At 38.6% G+C, this 24041-nt stretch overlaps 1 protein-coding gene across 4 annotated transcripts in view; it reads right to left on the reverse strand.

Annotated features, from left to right (window-relative positions):
• The window catches only part of gabbr1.L (gamma-aminobutyric acid (GABA) B receptor, 1 L homeolog), a 68770-nt gene that overhangs the window by 30787 nt on the left and 13942 nt on the right, over nt 1-24041 (reverse strand). For 2 of the 4 annotated variants that reach the window (XR_005963382.1, XM_041572832.1), the window contains exons 5-7: nt 13315-13503; nt 2769-2789; nt 370-390 (exon numbers count right to left, since the gene is read on the reverse strand). Coding sequence is in view for 3 of the 4 variants with exons in the window: in XM_041572832.1 (XP_041428766.1) it covers nt 370-390; nt 2769-2789; nt 13315-13503 (231 nt within the window). In the remaining variant the exon portion in view is untranslated. The remainder of the gene's footprint in view (nt 1-369; nt 391-2768; nt 2790-13314; nt 13504-24041) is intronic. The other 2 variants (XM_018230111.2, XM_018230112.2) reach the window with 2 other exon arrangements.

Below are 24041 nucleotides of genomic sequence, written 5' to 3' on the forward strand. Positions count from 1 at the left end.
TGAGAGAAAAGAGGAAAGGTTTAAGGTGAAAATAGAATAGAAGTAATAAGTGTGAGGGCAAACAGATAAAATAAGAGAAACAAAGTGAAAACCATGGGAAACACTAAAAAGAAATGTTAGCGTTCGAAAAAATCATAGGATATAATATGAATGGAATCCATAATTTTGTTGGGATTCATAGCCGATTCTTTTGCTTACATTTTATTGGAATTTATATAACCTTTTAGGTTAAATCCAAAAATTATGGATTTGATGCAGCTCTATATATATTGAAGGAAATGGTACTATCAACTTTTGCACATACAAAGCAGACACAGAAACGATACGCATGCCAGCAATACCATGCAGAATATACAGAGAAAGACTTACGTGAAGATTCAGGGTGCCTGACTGCAAAGAGTGTAAGACCATAAAAACATGCACTAAAAATACTTTTATATATTACATTAAGCCATTTATTCCAATTAATTCTGAAATGGCATTTAGGATACTGGCACATTTTTATAGCAGCTAAGAAAACGCTATCTGTTTTTTTTTTGTACGGATCAGCCCATCAGCGTTGACAATGGCGAAAGCACTGAAAATGCACTATTTGTCAATAGCCAAAGTCCACAGGGATGCAAAATCTATTTGTTATCTCCAAGTTGCACACTGTCAGTGCACACACTATAAGGAGTGAACTGACAGCATATAGTTCTGGTCCTTGTACTAATGCACACACGTATATACTGCGACACTAAGATATAAATGGCACCCAGTGCATTTTTTATCAACTGCTTAACACACTGGGAAAGTATTTAAAATTAGCAACTTGTCTGGGGTCCAGCAATCTGTAAGAAATCTTAGAAGGTTCAGTGTTTGAGCTACATGGACTGGCTACACAAGGGAGCCCAATTGACAAGTGGACCAGTAATAATTTGGGGCCCCGTAATAATTTGGAGCCCTGTGATTACTGATGGTAGCTCTGATTTCAGACTAATTATGCATGCTGGGTAAAGTTAACAAATCACAATGATTAAAATGAAGCACCTCTAATAAATGATCACATCATCATTGTAAGCAAAGAATAACTATGAGACTGTATATTTGCATTAGTGTGAGAAAGGTAGATTCAGACACAGAGATGTGGAGTTGGAAGCAATTTTGGATATCTGGAGTCTGAGTTGCCAGAAAAGTACAGACTCCGAATCCTAATAACTTTAAATACAAGCACTGAAAATGGTCAAATCAGATTTAAGAACTTCTATGAAAAAAGGATATCGCAGAAGCAGTTCTGTTTCTAAGAACACTTTTTTCAGTTTAATTGTTTTCAGATTGTTAACCAGAAATGAAGACTTTTTTCAGTTGCTTTCCATTTCTTATTGTTTTTCCAAAACTGAAGTTTAAAGATTAATGTTCATGTTTCTGGTGTTTCAGCCTGGCAGCTAAGTGATCCTGGAGCATTCTGTACTGTTATAATTGGATACATTAAGTGGCTACATATGTTGATATATTTATCAGCAGTATCTTTGGAATATTAACAACTATATTATCAATTATAAAAACTACCTTAAGGGCTAGTCCACACGGGGAGATAGCGACGCGTTTGCGGTCGCGGCGACAAAGCGCCGCGACAGTCGCCGCGACCGGCGCAGGCGACAGTTTTGTATGGGCGCCTATGTAAAAACGCCTGTGCTAACCACACGAGGCGATGCGCTTTTCAACAGTCGCCTGAAAAAGCCTGGCGAGGCATTTTCAGGCGACTGTTGAAAAGCGCATCGCCTCGTGTGGTTAGCACAGGCGTTTTTACATAGGCGCCCATACAAAACTGTCGCCTGCGCCGGTCGCGGCGACTGTCGCGGCGCTTTGTCGCCGCGACCGCAAACGCGTCGCTATCTCCCCGTGTGGAATAGCCCTAAATGTAACTCAGGGATTCTGCTCAGAAGAGACAAAGATAAAAATGTATCAATTGATGTATCAGTTTAGAACAGTTAAAGAGTTGGAACCCCCCCCCCCCTGAGCTGCTTTAGAAGGTAAAAAATGAAAATTTATACTTATAGTATTAGAAAAACGATCACAAATAGAAAACAGAAAGGAATTGGAAAAAGTCTTTATTTCTGGTTAACAGTCTGAAGCAAACTGAACTGAAAAAAGCGTTTTACGGTGAACAACCCCTTTAATTTCTTTCAATCAACATGGAAAATACATTAAACGAACAATGACACAAAAATTAAAAAGGATTTAAAGTAACTAACATATTTAGTTGCCTGTGATAAATTTTCGCTTCTGCGGGTGACTAATCTCCCCAAAATGCCTTCCCACCGGCAAGAATGTGAATCGCCAGAGGGATGGCATAAGCATTGCTTCGGTTTTCCAAAAGTGCCCGAAGTTGCCTCACAAGCAAACTTCAAGCTTGAAAAAAGGAGAAAAGGCACAGGTTACATAGCACATAGCAGATGAGCCCTGCCCAATACAATAGTGTTTTCTCTGTTATCTGCAATGTAACCTGTGCCTTTTTTTCAATAGCTGCCACCATGGCTACCCAGCAGCTTATTTATATTAACTATAGTAGTAAGCAAACACACCAGTTTTACCACTGCAGAGCAACAGTACATTATATTTGAATTACTTTGATTCACTTTAAATTTTTGGTGTTACCCTTCCTTTAAAAACAGAGGTAGAGTCAGAGAAAGTCGAGTTGAAGGATTTATGTATCTACTCCACAGCCCTGCACAGACAGCCATGCGTGGAGACAACACAGAACTCATGCACAGCGAAGTTAAACTTACTTGAAGTATCTGGGCGTCTGACTGCATAGAGAGTGCAAAACAACATTGCAACTTATTTATTGGGGTTGGCTATATGTCTCATGCCCATCAAGTTCTATTCTTAGCTCATCAAATTTCTATTCCTTTCTATCATTCCTTTTCAAAGATATTTTTATTAAAGGGGTTGTTCACCTTAAATGAACTTTTTAGTATGATGCAGAGATTGATATACAGAGACAATATGTAATTGGGTTTTTATTTTTTATTATTTGTGGTTTTTGTAGCTTGTTATTTAGCAGCTCTCCAGTTTGCAGTTTCAGCAATGTAGTCGCTAGGGTCCAAATTACCCTAGCAACCATGCACTGATTTGAATGAGAGAATGCAATATGAACAGGAGAAGGCCTGAATAGAAAGATTGGCAATAAAAAGTAGCAACAACTATAAATGTGTAGCCTTACAGAGCATTTATTTGTAGATGGGGTCAGTGACCCCCATTTCAAAGCTGGAAAGAGTCAGAAGAATAATACAAATAATTATAAAAATTATAAAAAAGAAAAAACAATGGCCAGTCAAAAAGTTGCTTAAAATTCATTCTATAACACAATAAAAGTTAACTTAAAGGTGAACCACCCCTTTAAGATTTTTTTTTAGCTGGCCCACTTTACCTCAGAAAGGTATTGTCTGCAATGGGACCCATTGCTGCATCAACATTTTATTATATATATTACTAACAGAAATCAGGAGTGCATGATTTCTGTTAGTAATAATAATAAAATAAAATGTTGATGCAGCAATGGGTCCCATTGCAGACAATACCTTTCTGAGGTAAAGTGGGCCAGCTAAAAAAAAATCCTGTACTTTTTCAGTTCAAAATATTCAGGGATTTTCTCTCCCTATTTTGTTTTCCTTAGGGATGCACTTAATCCAGTATTCAGTTTGTGATTCGGCCAAGATTCTGCCTTTTTTAGCAAGCTTCGGCCAAATCCAAGTGCCTGGCAGAACTGAATCAGAATCCAAAAAATCACATGACTATTCGTCACACAAGCATGGAAGTCCAAAAATTTTTTAACCACACACAAAGTTCACTTTCCTCATTCTTTCCCTAATTTGCATATGCAAATGGTTTGAATTCAGCTGAATCTTTCACAAAGGATTTGGAATTTGCCCGAATCCTTAAATAGTTTATTCAGTGCATCCCTAGTTCTCCTCCTCCTGGTGGATATGCTGTAGACCTCTTTCAGATGATGGAATTGAATGTCTGCCATTAGTGTGAGTTCAAGCAACGACTGCTGTTTTTAATAGAGCTGCTACAGAACAGAGCCAAAAGCTGATGTGTTCTGAAGATGACATTCTTTTACCTGCAATAACTTGTGAATAAGCATGCAGACAAATTGACTTTCACTCAGATTCATAAAGATGAAATGGTTCCTTTTAAAAATAGACAATATGTTAATAAAAAAGGCAGTAGAAACCCCTACCTGCCACATATTGTAAAATCTAAATGGGGAAATGTAATAAAAAGTGTGACGTTTGCTTCAGGCATGGCAAACAATTCATTAGCAGGTTAAAAAAACAAACAGCTTGGTTGCTGTGGGTGAGCAGACCTGGTTAAACTTTACACCTTTTATTTCATTATCCTGTCAGACATGACTGGCTATGAAGGACCTTGCTACCAACCTTATGCTAAACCATATGTTGTTGGCAACACACACTCCAACAAGATCAAAAAAAGTTGGTGGAGAAAGTTTAAGTGGGTTTAAAATCACAAGCAAAGTGCACTTATTTTTGTATAAAATAAATCTATTTGCATTATACTTATATTATTCTTGTATAACACGTTCATATATCAGCAGCTGTTTCTTTGTGGTGTTTTTTTATGCGTTCTACCACAAGTTAATGCCTGAGTTAACACAGCCCACTGTTTTCCTATAGTGCTAGATTGATACTGTGGGCCAAATTGGGCCAAGGGGCAAATTGTCGCCTGTGAAGGCTTCTCCACACTCAATTGGTTTTAAAAATTAGTGGTGAGCGCAACTTTCCCTTGTTTGTTCTCCACACTCAATGCCACTGCGCCAGGCGCAATTTCGTTACCACTACGCTAATTCACTAAAATGAGAAGTTGCCTCTCAGCAGCCAAACACTGGGCGAAGTTTCACTAGTGTTAGTTCCTCAGCTCGAGCGTTTCATAGTGAACTTTCGCTAGTGTTCATTTCTGCCTAGCGAAACTTTGTTAGTACTTACGCTTAGGTTCATTTGAATAGGGCAGGTACATATAATTCGTATGGACGTCTTAATTAGAGATGTTGGTGTAATGTCAAAGGAAGCAAAATAAGAGTAAAGAGATCCTCCAATGCCCTAGACACAAGCCCATCCTAAAACAAATGTGGCATGTCCCCCAAATGGTTGGCAAAAAATGTTAAAACAAAAATTTTCAATAGTTACAACTTTTGAAGGCAATCCCGCTTTAAAATATGAAGAACCACCAGCGTTTTTTTAGAACTTTTATGACTTTTCAGCATACAGGATATGATGTCACTGACATAAGATTGAGGAGGATAAAGCTTCATTTTATCAGTTCACCAGGTCTAAGGTGGAGAAGGAAACTCTGGCGAAAGAGGTAACGTTCTGTAAAATTTGCCTGGCGGTAGGGCGCGAAACTGCGATAGTGAATTATTCTCTAGACCTATTACTAAATTGGCAATGTCCCTGCAAATGGGATTTCTGGTGAATTTTCGCTAGTGACACCCACTTCACCCTTTAGTAAATCTGCCCCTATAAGTTTTATAGACACACAAATGCAGCTAGAATGGTGCATGTTAAAGGTAATAACTGCAAATGGCCAATAACAGTAAAACAGTAGATAATAAGGTGTTACTTAAAAAAGTTGCCTGCTTTGCTACAGATTTAGTTACCTATAGCAATCTATTAGCAGGTATAATTTACTCTCCATCTGTTTAAAAGCAAACATCTTATTGGTTAGTAGGGCTACTACAAACAGAAGTTAACAAAACAAGCAATAGCCTTTATGTTTTTCCAGCAATGTTTACCACTGCAACCACTGTTTTATTCTTTCTCCTTGGTTACTACTGTAAAAGTGCTTTTATTATGTTACTGGTTAATGTGTGACACTGCAGATACAATTCTATGAGGGATGAGAATCATATCACAGAGATGTGGAGCACACATAATGCATTAGCTGTGATTTTTAGAAAATTTATACTCAGGTTGACTCAGGTTCACACAGAGCCTGTATTCCTGCATAGGGAAATGCTTAGTACACAATCATATCTGGAATCTCGAAGTCTGTTTTGAAAAAATACTATATTCTTACAGTGTTGGGTTGTAAAAAAGTGACACTGGCCCTGTATGAGTACATTATCATAACATATTTTCTATGGTATCTGTCTCTCTTTGAAAGATTATGTGCATGCATGAAATTTTGTTTATGAATGTAGTCATAAATGTGTATATTATTAACAATATCCCCCATATATATATATATATATATATATATATATATATATATATATATATATATATATATATATATATATATTTATATACATTACACACATACCCTTCTGTGACGGCGGCACCAAGTACGTGATTAAAAGGTTAATAAAAGCCCTGCAAGTACATTAAGTTCTGCATTTATTATATATTATTATAGAACCGAGCGGTTTCAGGGTCTGATTCCTGTAGTTATACACCTGTGCATGTTTGAATGAAAGTGCTTAAGGCATGATAACTATACTGAAATGCTGTTTCTCATTTTTTTTAATATAGAAAATGTATTTATTACAGCTGTAATCCTTTGTATCCTTACTTGCTTTGCTTTAGCCACATGCATTTCCCCATTTTGTCTCCTTTTAACCGCTAACTAGTCGGTGACACAGATGCAGTGTGCCCTACTGTAAGTTTCATCTGATAAGGTCACAGTGCATGACAACAGCTAGGGAAGCTACTCATATCTCTTCGTCCCCTTCTAAATGAATCCCCAAAGGCTTTCATCTGGCTATAGAAAACATTTGGAATGAACTTCTCTGACAGCGAGATCCTTTGGGTGAGCATTCTGGCATAAATTAGCAGCAGGAAGCCGACAGAAAACGCATGGTTTGTTAATATATGCCTTTTAAAGAAAGCAGGAAATGAGATGACGAGAAATTAAACACATGCTCAAACTGATAAATAATGAAGAAAACATACAGGCACAGATATAAAAGGCATGATTCATTTAGGTGCACATTTGCTACATTAGATTTTCGAAATGATTCAGTTAGAAGGGACATGGACTTAAAATCAAGGAATTAAAGTCTTATTTATCAGTAGAGGGTGTCTTCTTTGTATATCTGTAAGTATAAATAAGGATAACAGCAGTCTTCATTGACAATACAGCAGCAGCAGAACCATCAGCACCCCTACTGATTATAAATAGATTATTCTTCTGCTGTGGCTGCCAATTTAGAATGCTTCCTTTGAAACAACAAATAATGGTTCTCCCTCATATGTATAAATATATGCCAAAAGAATGTTTGATACTGCATGATATCATTGCAAAATGCCCCCACTTCCCATTGAGGCAGCTTTGAAGGACAACGAAAGTTAAAGGGCACCTATCACAGCCAAAAACAAACAAATATTAACAATCTGACCAGTACAACCTAAACAGATGAAATCAAACTACATATATAGTTTTTTTGAAAAAACTGCAAGTTTTAAAAAATCGCTTACGTTGTCAAATTGGTTCTTTCACTGAGGGAGTCCATACATTGACTATAACGGTGACCATAACATGCAAATTTCAGGAGCATGCTCAGATTGTATCACTGCCATGAGTATTCTACCCAGAATGCCTTGTTTTAGTAAACTCCTCCACTAGAAGTATCAGGAGATTTCCCTATCTTGTCCCCTGCTGGTGATGTTATTATGCAAATGAAGGGCACACACTAACTTCCAGAAGGTGGCAGCACTACTGAATAGCACCTAACACAGAGGTTTGGCTGATTTTAAAACAGCTTAGAAGGGTTTCTAAGCAACCAAGGAGATTTCAGAGCTGTTGTTGGCTGTGAAGATATAGGTAAGAGGAGCCAGTGAAATCCAAGATGTATGCCTCAGCGAGAACTGCAGTGGAGATATGGGAGATTTTGCAGAAGGTATAGGATGCTGATTATTTACAATTCTAATTGTTTTAAAAATCGGATTTCTTGAACTTTCACATAGTGTATTTACTTAGCGAATGCTTTTAGTTATGATTGTTGCCCTTTATACTAAAGAAGTAGGCCAGAAATGTTGTATGTTATGTTTTGGGCTTCTTTATCAACCCCATGTTACCACAGTCCTTTAGCAGTGAAGATCTTTGTCTCCAAAGATGCCCCAGTAGCTCCCCATCTTCTTTTCTGCTGATTCACTGCACATGCTCTGTGCTGCTATCAGTTACTGAGCTTAGGGACTGAATCAAAATATACAGTGCACATAGAAAATAAATCACAGTCACAGTATAAGGCTAATTAGTAATTAATATGGATAATTACTACATGGCAGCACAGAAACCAGTGCAACTAGCATCAGAATTTAATAATCAGCCCCGTAGCATCTGCTTATATTACAGGCCAACCTCATTTTCTGCTTGATAATTTGCAATGACCCCTAAGCTTATCTTCTCAACAGCTGCTCAGAGCCCACTGAGCATGTGAGTGTTGCAGACACTTTCCATGATGATGACCCCCTGTGACAAGTTTAAGAATACTGTATGTATTTTTACTGTATAACTTATAATGACTATACCCGTTTTGTATTTATGCTGTATAAAGAACTGTGTACATTTTTAATGCTCTATAAATAAATAATACATACATACATACAATATGGCCCCAGTCACTTTATTTTGACATAAACAAAATTTGCCTATTTATGTGGATGGCAAAATAAAACAGTACCACAATGCTAGCATAGCCTGAACATTACTCTGTGTAAGGCATCTCTGTGAGTTATAGTCACTACCCAAAGCTATATCTGTTGGTAACTGCAAATAAAATATATATTTTGCAGCAAGATTTTCATTTCATATGAGAGAAATGTTCATCTTTTAGGAAATGAGCTTTCTAGCTACAATCCACCGTGTGGCAGGTGGATTCAATTTCTGTCACTGCAGTGCTTACACATATGGGTGGAGGAGAAAATGGCATTATAGGCAGCCATTCAAGGACTAATAAAACCTGTTGACTTAGCCCCTCAAGACTGAATTCCGAGCTTATAGGGCATTTGGGTAAGGACTGCATTAGCTTGTGGATAGCCAAACCAGGCAGAGATCTGATATACAACACAATCTAACTTCCAAAAATAAATATAAATGTACTTTGTTTGTTTTACAAAGATATACTTGATACTTGAATAATAGTTTATCTTTGACTTGTAGGAACCCTTTACCAACCCCATGCAGGCTTACAGAGTTATTCAGCCACTCTGTCACCTTTTTTTCATTGTAAAGTGGTCGTTACGGAGATTTGAATACCATTTTATAATCTACAGCACACCCATATTTATAAAACATATATTTCCATCAATCTTATTTCATATGAAAGAGGTTTTCATCCTTCACACTAATATTAAAAAAAAAATCATTGGAATTTAATTCAGCAGTCCCAATGTGATTCCCAGTCCCAATGTGATTCATTAATTTCTTATTTTAGAAGATTTAGTGATGATATTATGTACATATGTATATATATCGGACATTAATCATCAAATTGAGGCACATAAAGGAATATTAAAGAATCGGTATCTATCATCTTAATCCCAAAATGACGCAGGGAAAAAATCACATGGACAAGGGCACATTTTCCCACTTCCTTAAAAAAAAACTACAAAGAACAGAGAGTATAATTGTCTTTTAAGGACCAAGAAAACTAAAATAGCTGCAGAACTAGGCATCAGCACCCTATCAGATGGTACCCAACTCTTTTGTGGAACAAGAACTGTAACCATGCCAAAAACTCTTAGTTGCCCTTTCTTTTCAGGGGATCAGCTTCATTGTTTCAAGCCTTTGTGATTTTGATACGCTTTTTAACACAAAGACTTCAGTACAGAGAGAATTCAGGCTGTCATCTCATTAGGTTGTGATTACTCGCCAGCTGCAAGCTACTGTGAAATCTGACTCAAGGGACAGATACTTTAGTTCCTATTCCTTTTAGTTCCTTTTTGTGCCAGTGCCTTATGTAGGGAATCTCTTCTCAAATGAAAGATAGTAGCAGGGAAAAAGATACTGTTCTTAAATGATCAAAAGAACAGTGAGGTCCAACAAGACTTAGACTACGGGTCCTGAAGAAACTTACAGTTTCCTCCTCAATTTTGCAGCGGGTTAAATGCTTTGGCAATACAGCTACACAGGTTGTTAAAGAATTTTTTATTATTTGCAGTTTTTTGAGTTATTTTGCTTTTTATTCAGCAGCTCTCCAGTTTGCAATTTCAGCAATCTGGTTGCTAGGGTGCGAATTACCATAGCAACCATGGATGCATTTGAATAAGACTGGAATATGAATAGGAGAGGGCCTAAATAGAAAGATGAGCAATAAAAAGTAGCAATAACAAGACATTTGTAGCCTTACAGAGCATTTGTGTTTTAGGTGGGGTCTGTGACCCCCGTTTTAAAGCTGGAAAGAATAAAAAATAAATAATGAAGACCAATTGAAAAGCTGCTTAGAATTGGTAATTCTATAACATACTAAAAGTTAATGTAAAGAAAAAAAAACGAATCACTTGATTTTTTCGAGTTTTTGCCCAAAAACCCTGAAAAGGTTGGATTTTTGAGCTAAACCCAGCGTAGACCATGATAACTTCAAATTGGGATAGTTGCCTCTCCCATTGACTTATACAGGACCTTGACAGGTCTGAGATGGCGGATTTTCAGATGTGGATGTTTCGCAGTATTGGGGTATAATAAATCTAAAAAAATTTAGTTTTTTCTTTGAAAAATTTGCATTTTGCCCCAAAAAGCCTGACCAGAAAAATTTGAGGTTTAATAATTAACACCCTAAAAGTTAACTATTAGTCATGTTTATAATTTTTTGCTGATTGGGCTGCTTTTGTAACTGACTGTTTTGCCAACCTGACTGTCCCTTCTCAACCTGTCAGTAACAGTTTCTAATGCTAACGGACTACTGCTGCACAAATACGGCAGCCCCTCATAAAGCAACATGGGGTCAGATAGGTAATGTAAAAGCACCAGACAAATACTTTTATGGCAATGTTATAAATAGCAGTGAAAGAGAATTTTATAATAGATGTACAAAAATGTTTTTGTATCAGTATCCCCTTAAGAAAAAGGCAGCTTCAAATAAAAATTTAGCTTCAAATACTTCATCAACACACATTCTGACAATACTCACACTCTGTTCTGTTCAGTCAGTCGAGTAGTAAACACAAGTTTATAGTTTAGAACACACAAGTAGCACTAATGAGCAGTTCAGATAATACTCGCAGTAGTTGAAAGATAACACAAAACCATAATCTATTGTTTCTTTGTCCTAAAGAACCATAATGTATGACAAGCATATGTGTCAGTGTCACTTTATTAATAATGTATAGGTCATAATGTATAGGTTATAGGGCTGAGGCAGTGAAAGGATTTATCTCTACCTACATTACAATGACTCTCTTATTACAACCTAATTGACTAGGCAAGTTAATATATATTCTGGAGCATTAAAGTGTCCCTTTCAGGCTTCTTTGGCCTTTGTATGAACAGTATTACTAATCTACCTCATGCACAATTTGGTCAGTTTCTGGTCTGCATATAAATAAGGCTGCCAAACAGTGATCCAACATAATGAGTGTATTGGCAACTAAAAATGACTGGGCCAATGGTCTCTGTGTTACAGTCAGCCCCAAATGGCCCTTAGGATCCAAACTATGTCACCATCATCAAGTGTGGTGTAATTGTGTAAGTATCTCATACATGGAAAAAAAAGATGCTTGCGAGGGGACATGACAACTCTAAGTACATTAGAGGACATTATAGACAAATAGCAGGGGACCTTTTTACCCATAAAGAGGATCACCACACCAGATGCCACCCCTTCAGACTAGAAGAAAATAACTTTCATTTGAAGCAGCGTAGGTTTTTCTTCACAATGAGGACAGTGAGGTTGTGATAGCTGATTCTGCTAATGGCTTGGATGGTTTATAGTTTATGTCAGTGTGTGTGTGTGTGTGTGTTTGTGTGTGGAGGAGGTCAGTGCGAGTGTGTGTGTGTGGAAGCTGGGTTTCATTTGGAGAGGTTGAACTTTATGGACTTTGGTGTTTTTTTCAACACGATTTAACTATGTAATTATTGGCATTTGTGTATGTTCCAAGAGGAATTAAATTAATTTATATTTAAAGATGAACAGTCCTTTTAAAAGTAATTTGCACCTTTCTTATATGTTGTCACAATCCAATTTCCATGATTCTTAGGTATTGCAGTAAATTTGCTGGTAAATAAAAGCAAATGTAGCTATTAAAACAAAATTCTGACCTCTGGTGGTAAGAACACAGAACTGTGATACAGAGATATTTACTTGTGTTCTATCTATTCATTTATACAGATATACAAGAGTGCCCTCCACTGGTAAAAAAATAATAAATTACTAATTTCTCTACACTGATGCAAATGTATGTCACTTCTAGGGTGTTGGTTGGAATTTATTGCATATTTATATCAGAGTCATTTTGTAGAGATAAAGGGTGAAGGATACTTTGCCGTCACATTTATTGCTTTGTCCTGATCACGATTACCTTATGTGAATCAAAACAGATTCTGAAGGGAATATTTGCTATAGTTTGAAGCTTGGCAGGGTATTCCACAACTTCACTGTCCTTACCGTGAAGAACCAGCTATGCTAACAAAACTTGTAAAGAAGAATCTTGGTCCTTGCAGGCACCCTTTTGCCAGTGAAAACAACCCCAACCTTAACCATCTTTAGTTTTTCCATTCCACTTACTACTTTAGTTGCAAGTCCCTGCACTTTTCCAGCCCAACATTGCACTGCATACTAAAGGTGAGGCCTTAGCAGGGGACTATAAGGAGGTAAAATTATGCTTACGTGAAAGTGAATGCACAGCTAGGGTCACTGACATTGTGACCTTCAAGGAGCTGTTGAGCTGGTATTTGTCTAAAACTGCTCATATTTTAGAAACCGCCAAAACAGAATATTCATGTAAACTGCAAAAGTCTTTAGAGGACCACTCTAATTAGGTTTACATCAATTCATGTTTTGGCTTTTCTCTTGTTTTGTCCCTCTCCCATTCAGTAACCATTTTAAAAAAAATTAAACCTTTTCATAAAATCCATACCTGTTTCAATGTCATCCTTCTTATCTCCCTCACACAGAAGCTGCAGTACAAATCTGCTGCTTCTTGTTCTAGTGTGATGTCCCACCCCTCCATTGTTTTGGACAGTGCTTCTCTTCTGATGGGTTGCTCTTTCCCACAGTTTAAATAACTTAGCATTTATTTCTCACAAATACAAAAAAAGAAACATATCACTCTGTTCTATGCCATCTAATTTTTATTTCTTATACCCAGTTCTCACCTTGGCATATTGGTTTTGGATGGTCCCATTTCCCAGACTTGGTGCACAAACTGTGACTGGAACCAACAAGTAGGAAACCTGGATCACACGCAAACTGAACACTTGTTCCCTCCATTGGCACACGGCCCATCTCTCTCACATCGGCTCGCCCATTCTCCAGCTTCAAGTGCATACGAGAACAAGTATGTACTAAAACAAGAGAGAAAATTATAAGAAAACTGGATTACGGGAAGCAAGCTGCAAGTAATAATTAGAGTTTGCCACTATCCATTGATTCTTTTTCCACTAAGAAAATACAAACCGAATTAGTATTAGTGTTATGTTTTAGGTAGCCGAGGATGAGTAGAGTATAACAGTGCTTTATTAGCAGACTCTTGCAGCCATTATACAACAGTAACTTTCACTTTTAAGCTATCAGACAGTATGCACAGTAGCATCTACAGCACTGAGCACAGTGACATCTACAGGCCATTTGCATGAACACCACATATTCCCCCTATAATAGGAAAGCATTTGGGCAAATGTAATACACAACAACAATGCATCTTAAAGCAATAATATACATTATTCACATAACATAGTCCTTGGTCCATGCAGGCAGTTTTCTGATTCTCTCAGTACACCTTATAGGTTCGCATTCTTCAGGCCTATTGCAGTTGACATCAGTAGGAAAATGTCCTTCATCAAATGGAGCTTCTCCAAAGTCATATCTAACAGGAGCAAGATGACTTGCATTCCATTTGCGTCCATCAGACAGTTCATATGTGTATGGTCCTCGCTGGCGTCTCACTTCAAGTGGTGTAGTAAATTTAGATTGTCCTTGTTTCAGTATTCCTGGTTTCTTAATTCTGACTAAAGATCCAGGCTGAAAGTGCACTTCTCTTGCACCACGTTTTCAATCAGTATAAGCTTTGCATTTCGCTTGTTGCCATTTCACAATGTCAGCAGTAGATGATGATTTTGTAGGCACGGTATTTTGTGGAAGTTTGATGTCTGCAACATGTAACTTAGTGCACATCTGTCTGCCATGTAGTAATTCAGCTGGAGATGCTTGAGATGTTGCTTGACACGTTGCTCTGTAGTTATGTAGGAACTCAGTTGTAAATACTTTCCAAGATTTCCCAGTAAGATTTGCTGTCTGTAGTGCTTCTTTCAGACTTCTGTTGAATCGCTCGATTTCTGCATTTGCTTGTGGGTAATACACTGAAGATTTCCTATGCACAATATTCCTCTCTTTCAGAAAGGATTCAAACTCATAACAGTGCTTTATTAGCAGAGACTCAGGCAGACATTATACAACAGTAACTTTCAATTTCACTTTCAAGCTACCAGGAAGTATGCACAGTATAAGTATGAGCACAGTGACATCTACAGGCCATTTGCATGAACACCACAATTAGCAATGTATGAATACATGGTAGAAGAACAGGGACATCTGCAGTTTCTGTAAAAATAAACAAAGTAATGGAGAGGCATACACTATTTTTCACCTTTCAGATTTTAGAAACATTAACAATTGCAGAGAAGAAATTACTAGTGGAAAAAGATAATACACAAACGAATAATAGTGTAGTAATTGTTTCCTTTAAGGTCTTCAGAAAGCCCAACATTTTATTCTTCAATTGTCTAATGAGGGCATTATTCAGTTGGGTTGCTTTACACTGCCACAGTGAAGATCAAGCATCCTCCAGATTTGTATTAGGTAAAGGGCACACGCTCCTCTCAGTCTGCATACTTTTTTCAAGCTGAGAGCAGTGGATTCGTCACATGAGGCAGAGCGGAGGTCGGTCCAAATACACAAAAGCAGGTGTTTTCAAGCCAACCTCTGCTCCGCTCCGTTGCGTGAGACCAGGGCCGCCATCAGGGGGTCACAGGGGGGACAGTTGTCCCGGGCCCGCAGGATTTTTTGTCTAAGGGGGACCTGGCCATTAGGGATGCACCGAATCCAGGATTCGGCCTTTTTCAGCAGGATTCGATTCGGCCGAATCCTTCTGCCCGGCCGAATCGTTGAAAGCAGGGGGGCCCGGCTAATCAAGTAAGTGAAGCATGGCGGGAAGGGATGGTCCCCCCCTTAGACACTAAACCCTGGCAAGCAATTTTTTTTAAAATTTGGGGGGATCTGGCCAATTTTTTTTTATTTGCAGGGGGCCCCTGATCAATCAATGGCTTTTTATAACTTGTGGGGGGGGGGCAGGCCATCAATTTTTGTTTACTTGCAGGGGGGGCCCTGATCAATCAAAAAATTTATGGGGGCCCTGACACTACAGTTTTTTTTAACTTATAAGGGGGCCTGACCATCAATAGCATTTTATAACGTGTGTGGGGGGGGTTACCTTTTTTAGCACTGATGTCTAAATGGTCTTTGAACTGTAGTGTGGAGTGGGGTCTGGGATGGGGCTTGGGGGGAGGGGCCCAGGGGGCCCTGAACATTTTGTGGTACGGGGCCCCGTGATTTCTAATGGCGGCCCTGCATGAGACTGCATGCAAGTGGAAGCACTTCATTTGTATGAAGCTGGGACACAGAGCAGATCCACAGAGCAGATCCACTTCTCTCTGCCTGAAAAAAATATGCAGGCTGAGAGCAGTGGAGCCAACACTCCATGTGCATTTGGCCTTAGACACAGCAGGACTGCTAATGTAGCACTTTGAAACAACACCCTTTGGCTCAACAATAACAAAATGATTTTAGAAGTATATAAGGAGATTATTGGACAAACAAAGCTTATACTTTTTGTGGACTTAGTTTTGTGGATTAACCCATAACAGCAAAAACAGACAGTTTATGACTAAGTGCCTTATAGAACGAAACGCATTAGGCGTTTTATGGACATGTAATATTTGATTTTACTTTATTGAACCATTACGTTGGAATTTAAGTGACCTCTCTTTTTTTGTATTTTGCTGTTATAGTTTAATCCACTACCTCTGGCTGTAGATTTGGAGCCTGGCATCCAAACCCAACGTCTCTACTGGTAACTTTATACGGACTACACATATATGGAGAGAAACACTCATATTTTAGACCGGGGGGCCTATTTAAGACTGCTAAAGTCTTTTGGCTGGAATATTAAAAATTAGTGGTGAGCACAGCTTTCCTTTGTTTGGTTTAGTTTATACAGGAGCAGTGGCCAGCTCCATGTTGTAGCCCCACCCTTCCCAGCTATAGTCAGGTCCCACTGGTGGCTAATAACAGGGCAACCAAGTTTGGGAGTTTTACTTTGAAAGCAGCAAGTAAGTTGCAGGTAAACCTTAGTCCCTTCGTAAAATGTATAATGAAGCAATAGAATTCCTAATGAATCAGATGAAAATTGAGAGTAGGACTGGCCAGATATGGGATGACTTTGACGTAGTTGGCCATCTTAAATATATTCAATGGAAGGTGCACACCGTCAGTTGTTAATCTTTGATTAGAAGGCTCTTAGTATGTAATTCCCCTGCATACTCCGTCCTGATATCAGAGAAGGTAGGAAAACATACAGCAGGCAGAATAACTGCTAATAAGTTTTTATTTTATGTCCACACGACATGTTTCAGGCTGCAAAGGCCCTTTCTCAAGTGTGTACAGGTGAGTGAAAACAGAACATTTAAAGGTCAACACCAGATGCCACACACCCCAATTCAAAAGTGAAAACATTTAACCCTTGCTGGTACTGTCTCTGCATGTCCATATGTGCAGTATATATGGAACCATATTGTGAGTCCAAAATAGAAATCCAAATTCCAAACGGGCCCCTCCGTGACAAATGATCTAAAAAGAAATTCATATAATTGTACAAAACACAAAACAGAATCTGCTGAGGAACTGCTCCATTTATTGGAGATATTGGAGATATGTGGATGATATACTCGTCATATGGAAGGGATCAGTATCCGAATTCCAAAAATGATGGAGATGGCAAATGAAAAACACCATACCATCAAATTCACCAGTGAAATTTCTGCTACATCGATTAATTTCCTGGACGTAAAAATAAGTATTAACAACAATAACGACTACAATGTTTTCAAAGCCCACAGACCGTAACACGCTACTCAAGCCTGATAGTTTCAATAACCCAAGGACTATAAAAGCCATACCAAAGGGTCAGTACATTAGGGCAAAACGCATATCATCCAACATAGAACAGTTCCAGTCAGCCGAAGCCTCTTTAACCAAGAAATTCCTAAATAGGGGGTACAAAAAGAGTGAGTTAACACTTATTATCCAGGAAGTAAGCAGATTAGACAGAACTAAATTACTAAAAAATAAAAACTGCAGTAAGGATAAGCCAAATAGAATTCCATTTGTATCAAAATTTGGCAAACAAAGCAGAAACATAGCGCACATCATTAAACAATATTGGCCCATTCTACAGCATGATAAAAAATTTGGACACTTATTTGCAATTCCCCCTACTCGAGGTCGGTCCCTGAAGCATAAGCTATGTCCCTCAGACAGCTTAGTTGAAAAAAAGCAAAGTCTATTTCTAAGTAACCCAAAAAAAGGGACCTTCCCGTGTCTAAATTGTATTTGCTGCACCTCCATTATTAAGGGGAATACAGTTGGACATCCTACAAAAGGAACACCAATCAAATTGAATGATTATGCCACGTGTGAATCAAATTACGTAATATAAATGTTGAAATGCCCTTGCGGACAAGCGTATATTGGACAGACCACTAGAGCGGTCAAAGAGCGTATAAAGGAACACAGGGGTAATATTAGAAACTTTAAACCAGGTATGGCCACGGATACATCAGTATCCAGACATTTTTCTAACTCATGTCATAATCTGAACCAACTAAAATGGTGTGTTCTGGAGAAGGTACATAAACTTAGGAGAGGGGGAAATACCAAAACGATATTGTCCCAGAGAGAAGCATATTGGATTAAACGAATGAATACTATGACCCCTATAGGCATGACCATATAAAAACACGAGGCCGAAGGCTTCATGACCATATAAAAACACGAGGCCGAAGGCCGAGTGTTTTTATACAGGTCATGGAACTCCGAGGTTACTTCTAATATCCTCATATTTTGCAACTGGGGGTACTTTATTTATTATAATACACAAATTTCAGTGAGTCATGTGACAGAAATGACATCAGAACTCACCGTTTATAACTGATGACATCAGAACTCACCGTTTATAAGGATATAATTTACAAGATATTCATAGCTTTTGTGTATTATATACATATTAATCTCATATGAATAGGCAGCATAGCATCAAGTGCAACATTTGAATGCTTAGGTAGACTCAAAAATGGAGCAGTTCCTCAGCAGATTCTGTTTTGTGTTTTGTACAATTATATGAATTTCTTTTTAGATCACTTGTCACGGAGGGCCCTGTTTGGAATTTGGATTTCTATTTTGGACTCACAATATGGTTCCATATATACTGCACATATGGACATGCAGAGACAGTACCAGCAAGGGTTAAATGTTTTCACTTTTGAATTGGGGGGTGTGGCATTCTGGTGTTGACCGTTAAATGTTCTGTTTTCACTCACCTGTACACACTTGAGAAAGGGCCTTTGCAGCCCGAAACATGTCGTGTGGACATAAAATAAAAACTTATTAGCAGTTATTCTGCCTGCTGTATGTTTTCCCACCTTCTCTGATACAGCTTAAATATATTGCAATTGTGGTAGAGTGACCAAAACAATGTGGGAAAATATGTGTTTTCCCTTTAAGTTCTCCATAGTGGGAGAGGTAGGCACCAGGAATGGTGTTAATAAACAGAGAATAGGTTCTCTGTTTAAAGGCTTTGGTGGCCAGAGACTGGAGTATTCTGGAAAGAACAGGCAAGCCAAGTACTCCGATCCAGTAGTCCAGCTCACAAATTAGAGCTCACCTTCCACAAGAAGGCTGTCCTGTGGAAAGGTATTTAGTTCTAGTGAGGCTGTTGGGAGTCTCTCTCAGAGGAGGGCACAGAGCAGGAAGGATACTGCATGTGTGAGGAACTCCCAGAGGGGCTGGGGTTCCACTTGCCACTGCAAGGTGCAGAGAGAGGTGACAGCAAGTCTGTCTGACTGAGAAAAGCCAGGAGGCTGAGCAATCCCCCAGAAGAAATGTGAGTACAGGGTTGACCCCTACTTGTGTGTTTGCTTACTGGTAGTCCACAAGGGGCCCAGTGTAGTAAGGGAACTCTTCATGTGTGAAGGTAGCGCTCAGTGGGCAGGATTTATTTTTATGATTTGTTTTGTATCCTGAAATGGTCACCCCTGTGTGTAAATAAACTGCCTTAAAAAGAAGAAAAGTTTCTGTTGTGAATCCTGCAGCTTACACAATATATGGACAAACAATCCTTGTTTTGTTTAAAGGATAAGGCATTTTTAGTAGCTGTAAGCACTATCCTCCATATGAAATAAAAAGCACTAAGTTTGCCCAGGAGCAATAACCCATAGCAACCAATAAGATGTTTGCTTTTAAACAGGTGACCAGTAAATTCTACATGCTGATTGGTTGCTATGAGTGATTGCTCCTGGGCAAACTTAGCACCTTTTATTACATTACCCCCAATATGTCTCAATGTCTTAAATATATTGATAATGGGTTGAGTGCAGAGGACTTCTTATATTTGTCTTTTTTAGCTGGAACAGCCATTAAGTAAAACCTGCATGAGTTCAGGAAGTCAGGGGAAAATAACTTGTTAGTTGAGGTATTTTTCCCCAAGCGGCAGGTCTGTGGAGTCAATACATAATGCCTTCAAATCTGACTCCTAAATTTATGATACCACTTGTGTTGTTTATGCAAATGGACTGCAGATGTCACTGTGCTCATACTTATACTGTGCATACTTTCTGATAGCTTAAAAGTGAAAGTTACTGTTGTGTAATGCCTGCATGACTCTGCTAATAAAGCACTGTTATACACCACTGACTCTCGACTCCTCTGCCTATAGCCATATTTCAACTTTGCTCCAATAGATTTGCCATACAATTATATACACTGTCTAAGAAGACAATTCTGCTTGAAAGAATGACTTATACGGGGTTAAACAAGTTAGTTTCACTTTCAGTTGCGGTCTTATCTCACGTGAGTGCGTCAGATCACAAGCGAGCCAGATCACAACCTGCACACTCATTAGCATAGGGGAAGTCAGGGGAGGGGGTGTAAGAGTGTAGGATGGGAGGGGAGAGCGTCGGAGGGAAGGGGACAGAGAGGAGAGTGTCGGGAGGGAAGAGCATCTGCTAGGAGGAGAGAACCACAGAGGGGAGGGAGGAGAGCAGGACACAGGGCAGCGAACAGGGACTAGAGGTAGACAGAAGATGGTTTTACAGGTACGTGCCTGGCAGAAGAGGCCCCCCTAGGCAGGTGCCTCTTCTTCCATACCCCCAGTTCCGGCCCTTTTTGAAACACTGGTAACTTGCTAGCTCTCAGCTCTAGCTGCGAAGATAAGTTCCATTGAAGTACAGAGAGCAAATAGACTCCCTGTATTTTTTCTGTGCTTACCTTACAAATACAGGTAAATAATAAACTGCTTGCATATTCCACCTGAAAGGCTTGATCAGTCTTAAGCTGGTCATAGATGCATATATAATATTCATTTTGTAAGATTTTTGGACCGTCAAATTTCGTGCCATAGTGATCGGCTGTTTAGTCGACAGATTAGAAGATTTCTGTCAGCTAACAATATCTGACTATATCAATGGGTGATTGTCAATTCTATTTGTTGGACATAACTTTCGTATGATTGTTGTCAGTGAATTAATGGCCAGAACGTCGTCCGATTGTTTCTTTTTACTACTTTATTTTATCTGAATGGTTAGTGGTAGGTCAGGAGATTACACTGCACGATCGTTCGTCCAATATAAGGCTGTATCCGCATGTTTATGGCCATCTTAAAACTGGACCCTTAGTTTTGTGGACTTATTTCTCATTTAACTGTATAACTGTTTATATATGTACTGTATGTACTTTAATATAGTGCTAATTGTATATGTAGTCATATGTGGAGAATAAGAAGATAAGGAGGATTAGACTGTCCATAAACTGCTATATGTTTATATATAATTATAATTACTCCAATGCAAAGCTATCTGGTGGTAGCCAACCCAAACAAAAATCTAACCCTCCTCCCCTGTAAACAGGACTGTACATTTTTTATAGTAAAGACAGGCTAAAACAAACCCAGCAATAAAACATTAAGCTTAACTGCAAGGGATCCCTGCCACAGACTCAAGAGTATTAAATGCAGTTTCATAATGGTTAGGGTACTGGTCCATAAGTGAGTAGATTATTTCAGATGCTGTGGTTAAAGAGGAAATCGGGGATTAAATGTGAGAGGTATGAAGCAGCAAGAGAAATGTATAATATGAGAGACAGCATTTGATGAAATGCAGTAGCGCTAAGAGGAACAGAGGAGATGACCAGAAACTGACACAAGTTAAAAGATGTACCAAAAACTGACACACGTGAAAAAATGTAGTGCAGAAAAATGAACATTTCTGAAAGTACAGTGCAAGGCCCCTGTGTGGGATGTCACGTTTATGTACTGCATCACTTTCACACATGAACACACTGACAGCAGGGAAGGTACTGTGTGCAAACACAAGAAAAGCATAGTCAAAACAGGATTAAGAGGAGAGCAGAGCTGGTGGATAAGGGATTTCATCTACCAACATTGCATACTACATTGAATACTATATTGGCATTGTTAAAAATGGCTTTTTCCATAGCAAGCTAATATCGGAAGTTAAAAATGATTTTGTTGAAGAAATAGAAAGCCTTGAAGTCTATGAAGTTGCTCATTTATCCATGTCATGATATACAGTATCTAGTAGAATTAAGTCAAAGGCAACTGGACAAAAAATAAACCTTAAAAAAACTTTAAGAGGCATATTTATCAAAGGTCGAATTTCAGATTCATGTGAGTTTTTTAAAACTCCCCTATACTCCAATAAATTTGAAATTCGACCAATTGAAATGTGTTATTAAAATCAAATTTATAAAACTCGGATGCATTGAAACAACACGAAAATTCGAATTGAATTTAAATCAAATTCGACCAAACTCGATTCAAGCTATTTCTCTGAAAAAAACTTGAATGTCAGGAAGGCTGCAAACCTCTCTCATTGACTTAAACAGCAATTCAGCAGGTTTTAGGTGGCGAATAATCGATTTTGAATTCCTAAAGGGCCAGAGTATGATAAATCTCGGAAAATCTCATTTGAATTTTTAAAGAAAACTCGAATCAAATTCGAATAATTCCCTAGTCGAATTAGACAGTTTTGACCATAAAAAAAGTGAAAAAAAATAGAATTCAAATTTTCAATTTGACCCTTGATAAGTCTGCCCCTAAATGTCCAGTTGCCTTTGACTTAATTCTACTAGATACTGTAGAAAGCCCTGAAACAGGGATATCATTATTCCTTCATCTCTTAATGGACAACTAAAGCTTAACAGAAGTATGCTAGCAAAGCTATATATTCAGCCTCTTTGCCTACAGTAAATCCCATCTTCTTTGTTGCTGATTCACATAAAATGTTGTGCAAAAGCAGAACTACTGGGGGTTCAGGCCCGGCGATGCTGAATGCTGAGAGTGAAGTATGTCATTTTGGGCAAAAAAGACTTGGTACACTGTATAAAATGTAAATAAAAAGAGAATGAGATGATCTGCATAACATTTAAACCCTATATTTAATTCTAAATATTGTATGCTTGATTTGAATGTGATGCCAGTAACATGTTTCCAAAAAATTGTCAGGGGCAACAAAAGACTGTAAAAGTTGTGTAAAGGGTTACACCACTCAGTGACACACTGTGTGGGAAGGGGCCTATTTAGAGGAGTGAACCTGGGGCTACTGCAACCTTAGGCAGCAGCCCCATTGCCACCTCCCTCTCCACTCTTAAAACTTCAGCGTCAGAGTGGGTCAAAGTGGGCCACATCGCTAGTGCAATGAGGCTCTCTGCACTAGCGGAGCCGAATTTCCGTTTTCTAAAAGGGAAATTGGAGAAACTGGAGAACTGCTGAATAAAGAGCTAAATAACTCAAAAACCACAAATAATAAAAAATGAAAACCAATTGCAAATTGTCTCAGAATATAACTCTCTACATCCTAAAAGTTACAAAAGCGTTACAATGTGATGTTACTTTCATTTATGTCATACGCATGTGCAGGCCTAGATTTTTGGCGAGGTCACAAAGGCCTGTGCCTAGGGTGGCAAAATTTTAGGGTGGCATTCTGCCCAGCCACATTCTAAGGAGCTCTGGCACATGTGCGCATGCAGCTTGCGTGTGTGAGGTGGGCGGCACTAGGACTGAGCAGCCTAGGGGGCACACTTGCAGGAAATCCAGGCCTGCGCATGTACTGATGGGCATGCCTAGAGTGGCACCAGAAAACAGTACTATGTATTGGATGGCCATGATCTTTGGACCCTCAGGTGGCGTTGTATTAAAAATTCTGTAGTGGAAATCACTGCATGGATTCTGTGAATACAGTTTGTCTCTGCATCCACAAATGTGCATGCTGTACCATGCAAAGAAGAAATCATATAAATATGATTAAGAAACACTGCCACTTCTCTAGGCCCAAGAGAATAAAATGGACTAAGATGAAGCGGGAAACTTCCCTGTGGTCTCGTGAATGAAAATGTAATTTTTTTTTGGAAATCACAGACACCAAGTCCTCTGGGCTAAAGAGGAGAAGGGCCATCTGGCTTATTAGTGCACAGTTTAAAAGCCAGCATCCAGCATTTATTAAGAAGTCCTCAGTATGATAAAGCCCTCCCTTCCCTT

Source organism: Xenopus laevis, chromosome 8L (genome assembly GCF_017654675.1).
Source record: "Xenopus laevis strain J_2021 chromosome 8L, Xenopus_laevis_v10.1, whole genome shotgun sequence".
NCBI classification, from domain to species: Eukaryota; Metazoa; Chordata; class Amphibia; order Anura; family Pipidae; genus Xenopus; species Xenopus laevis.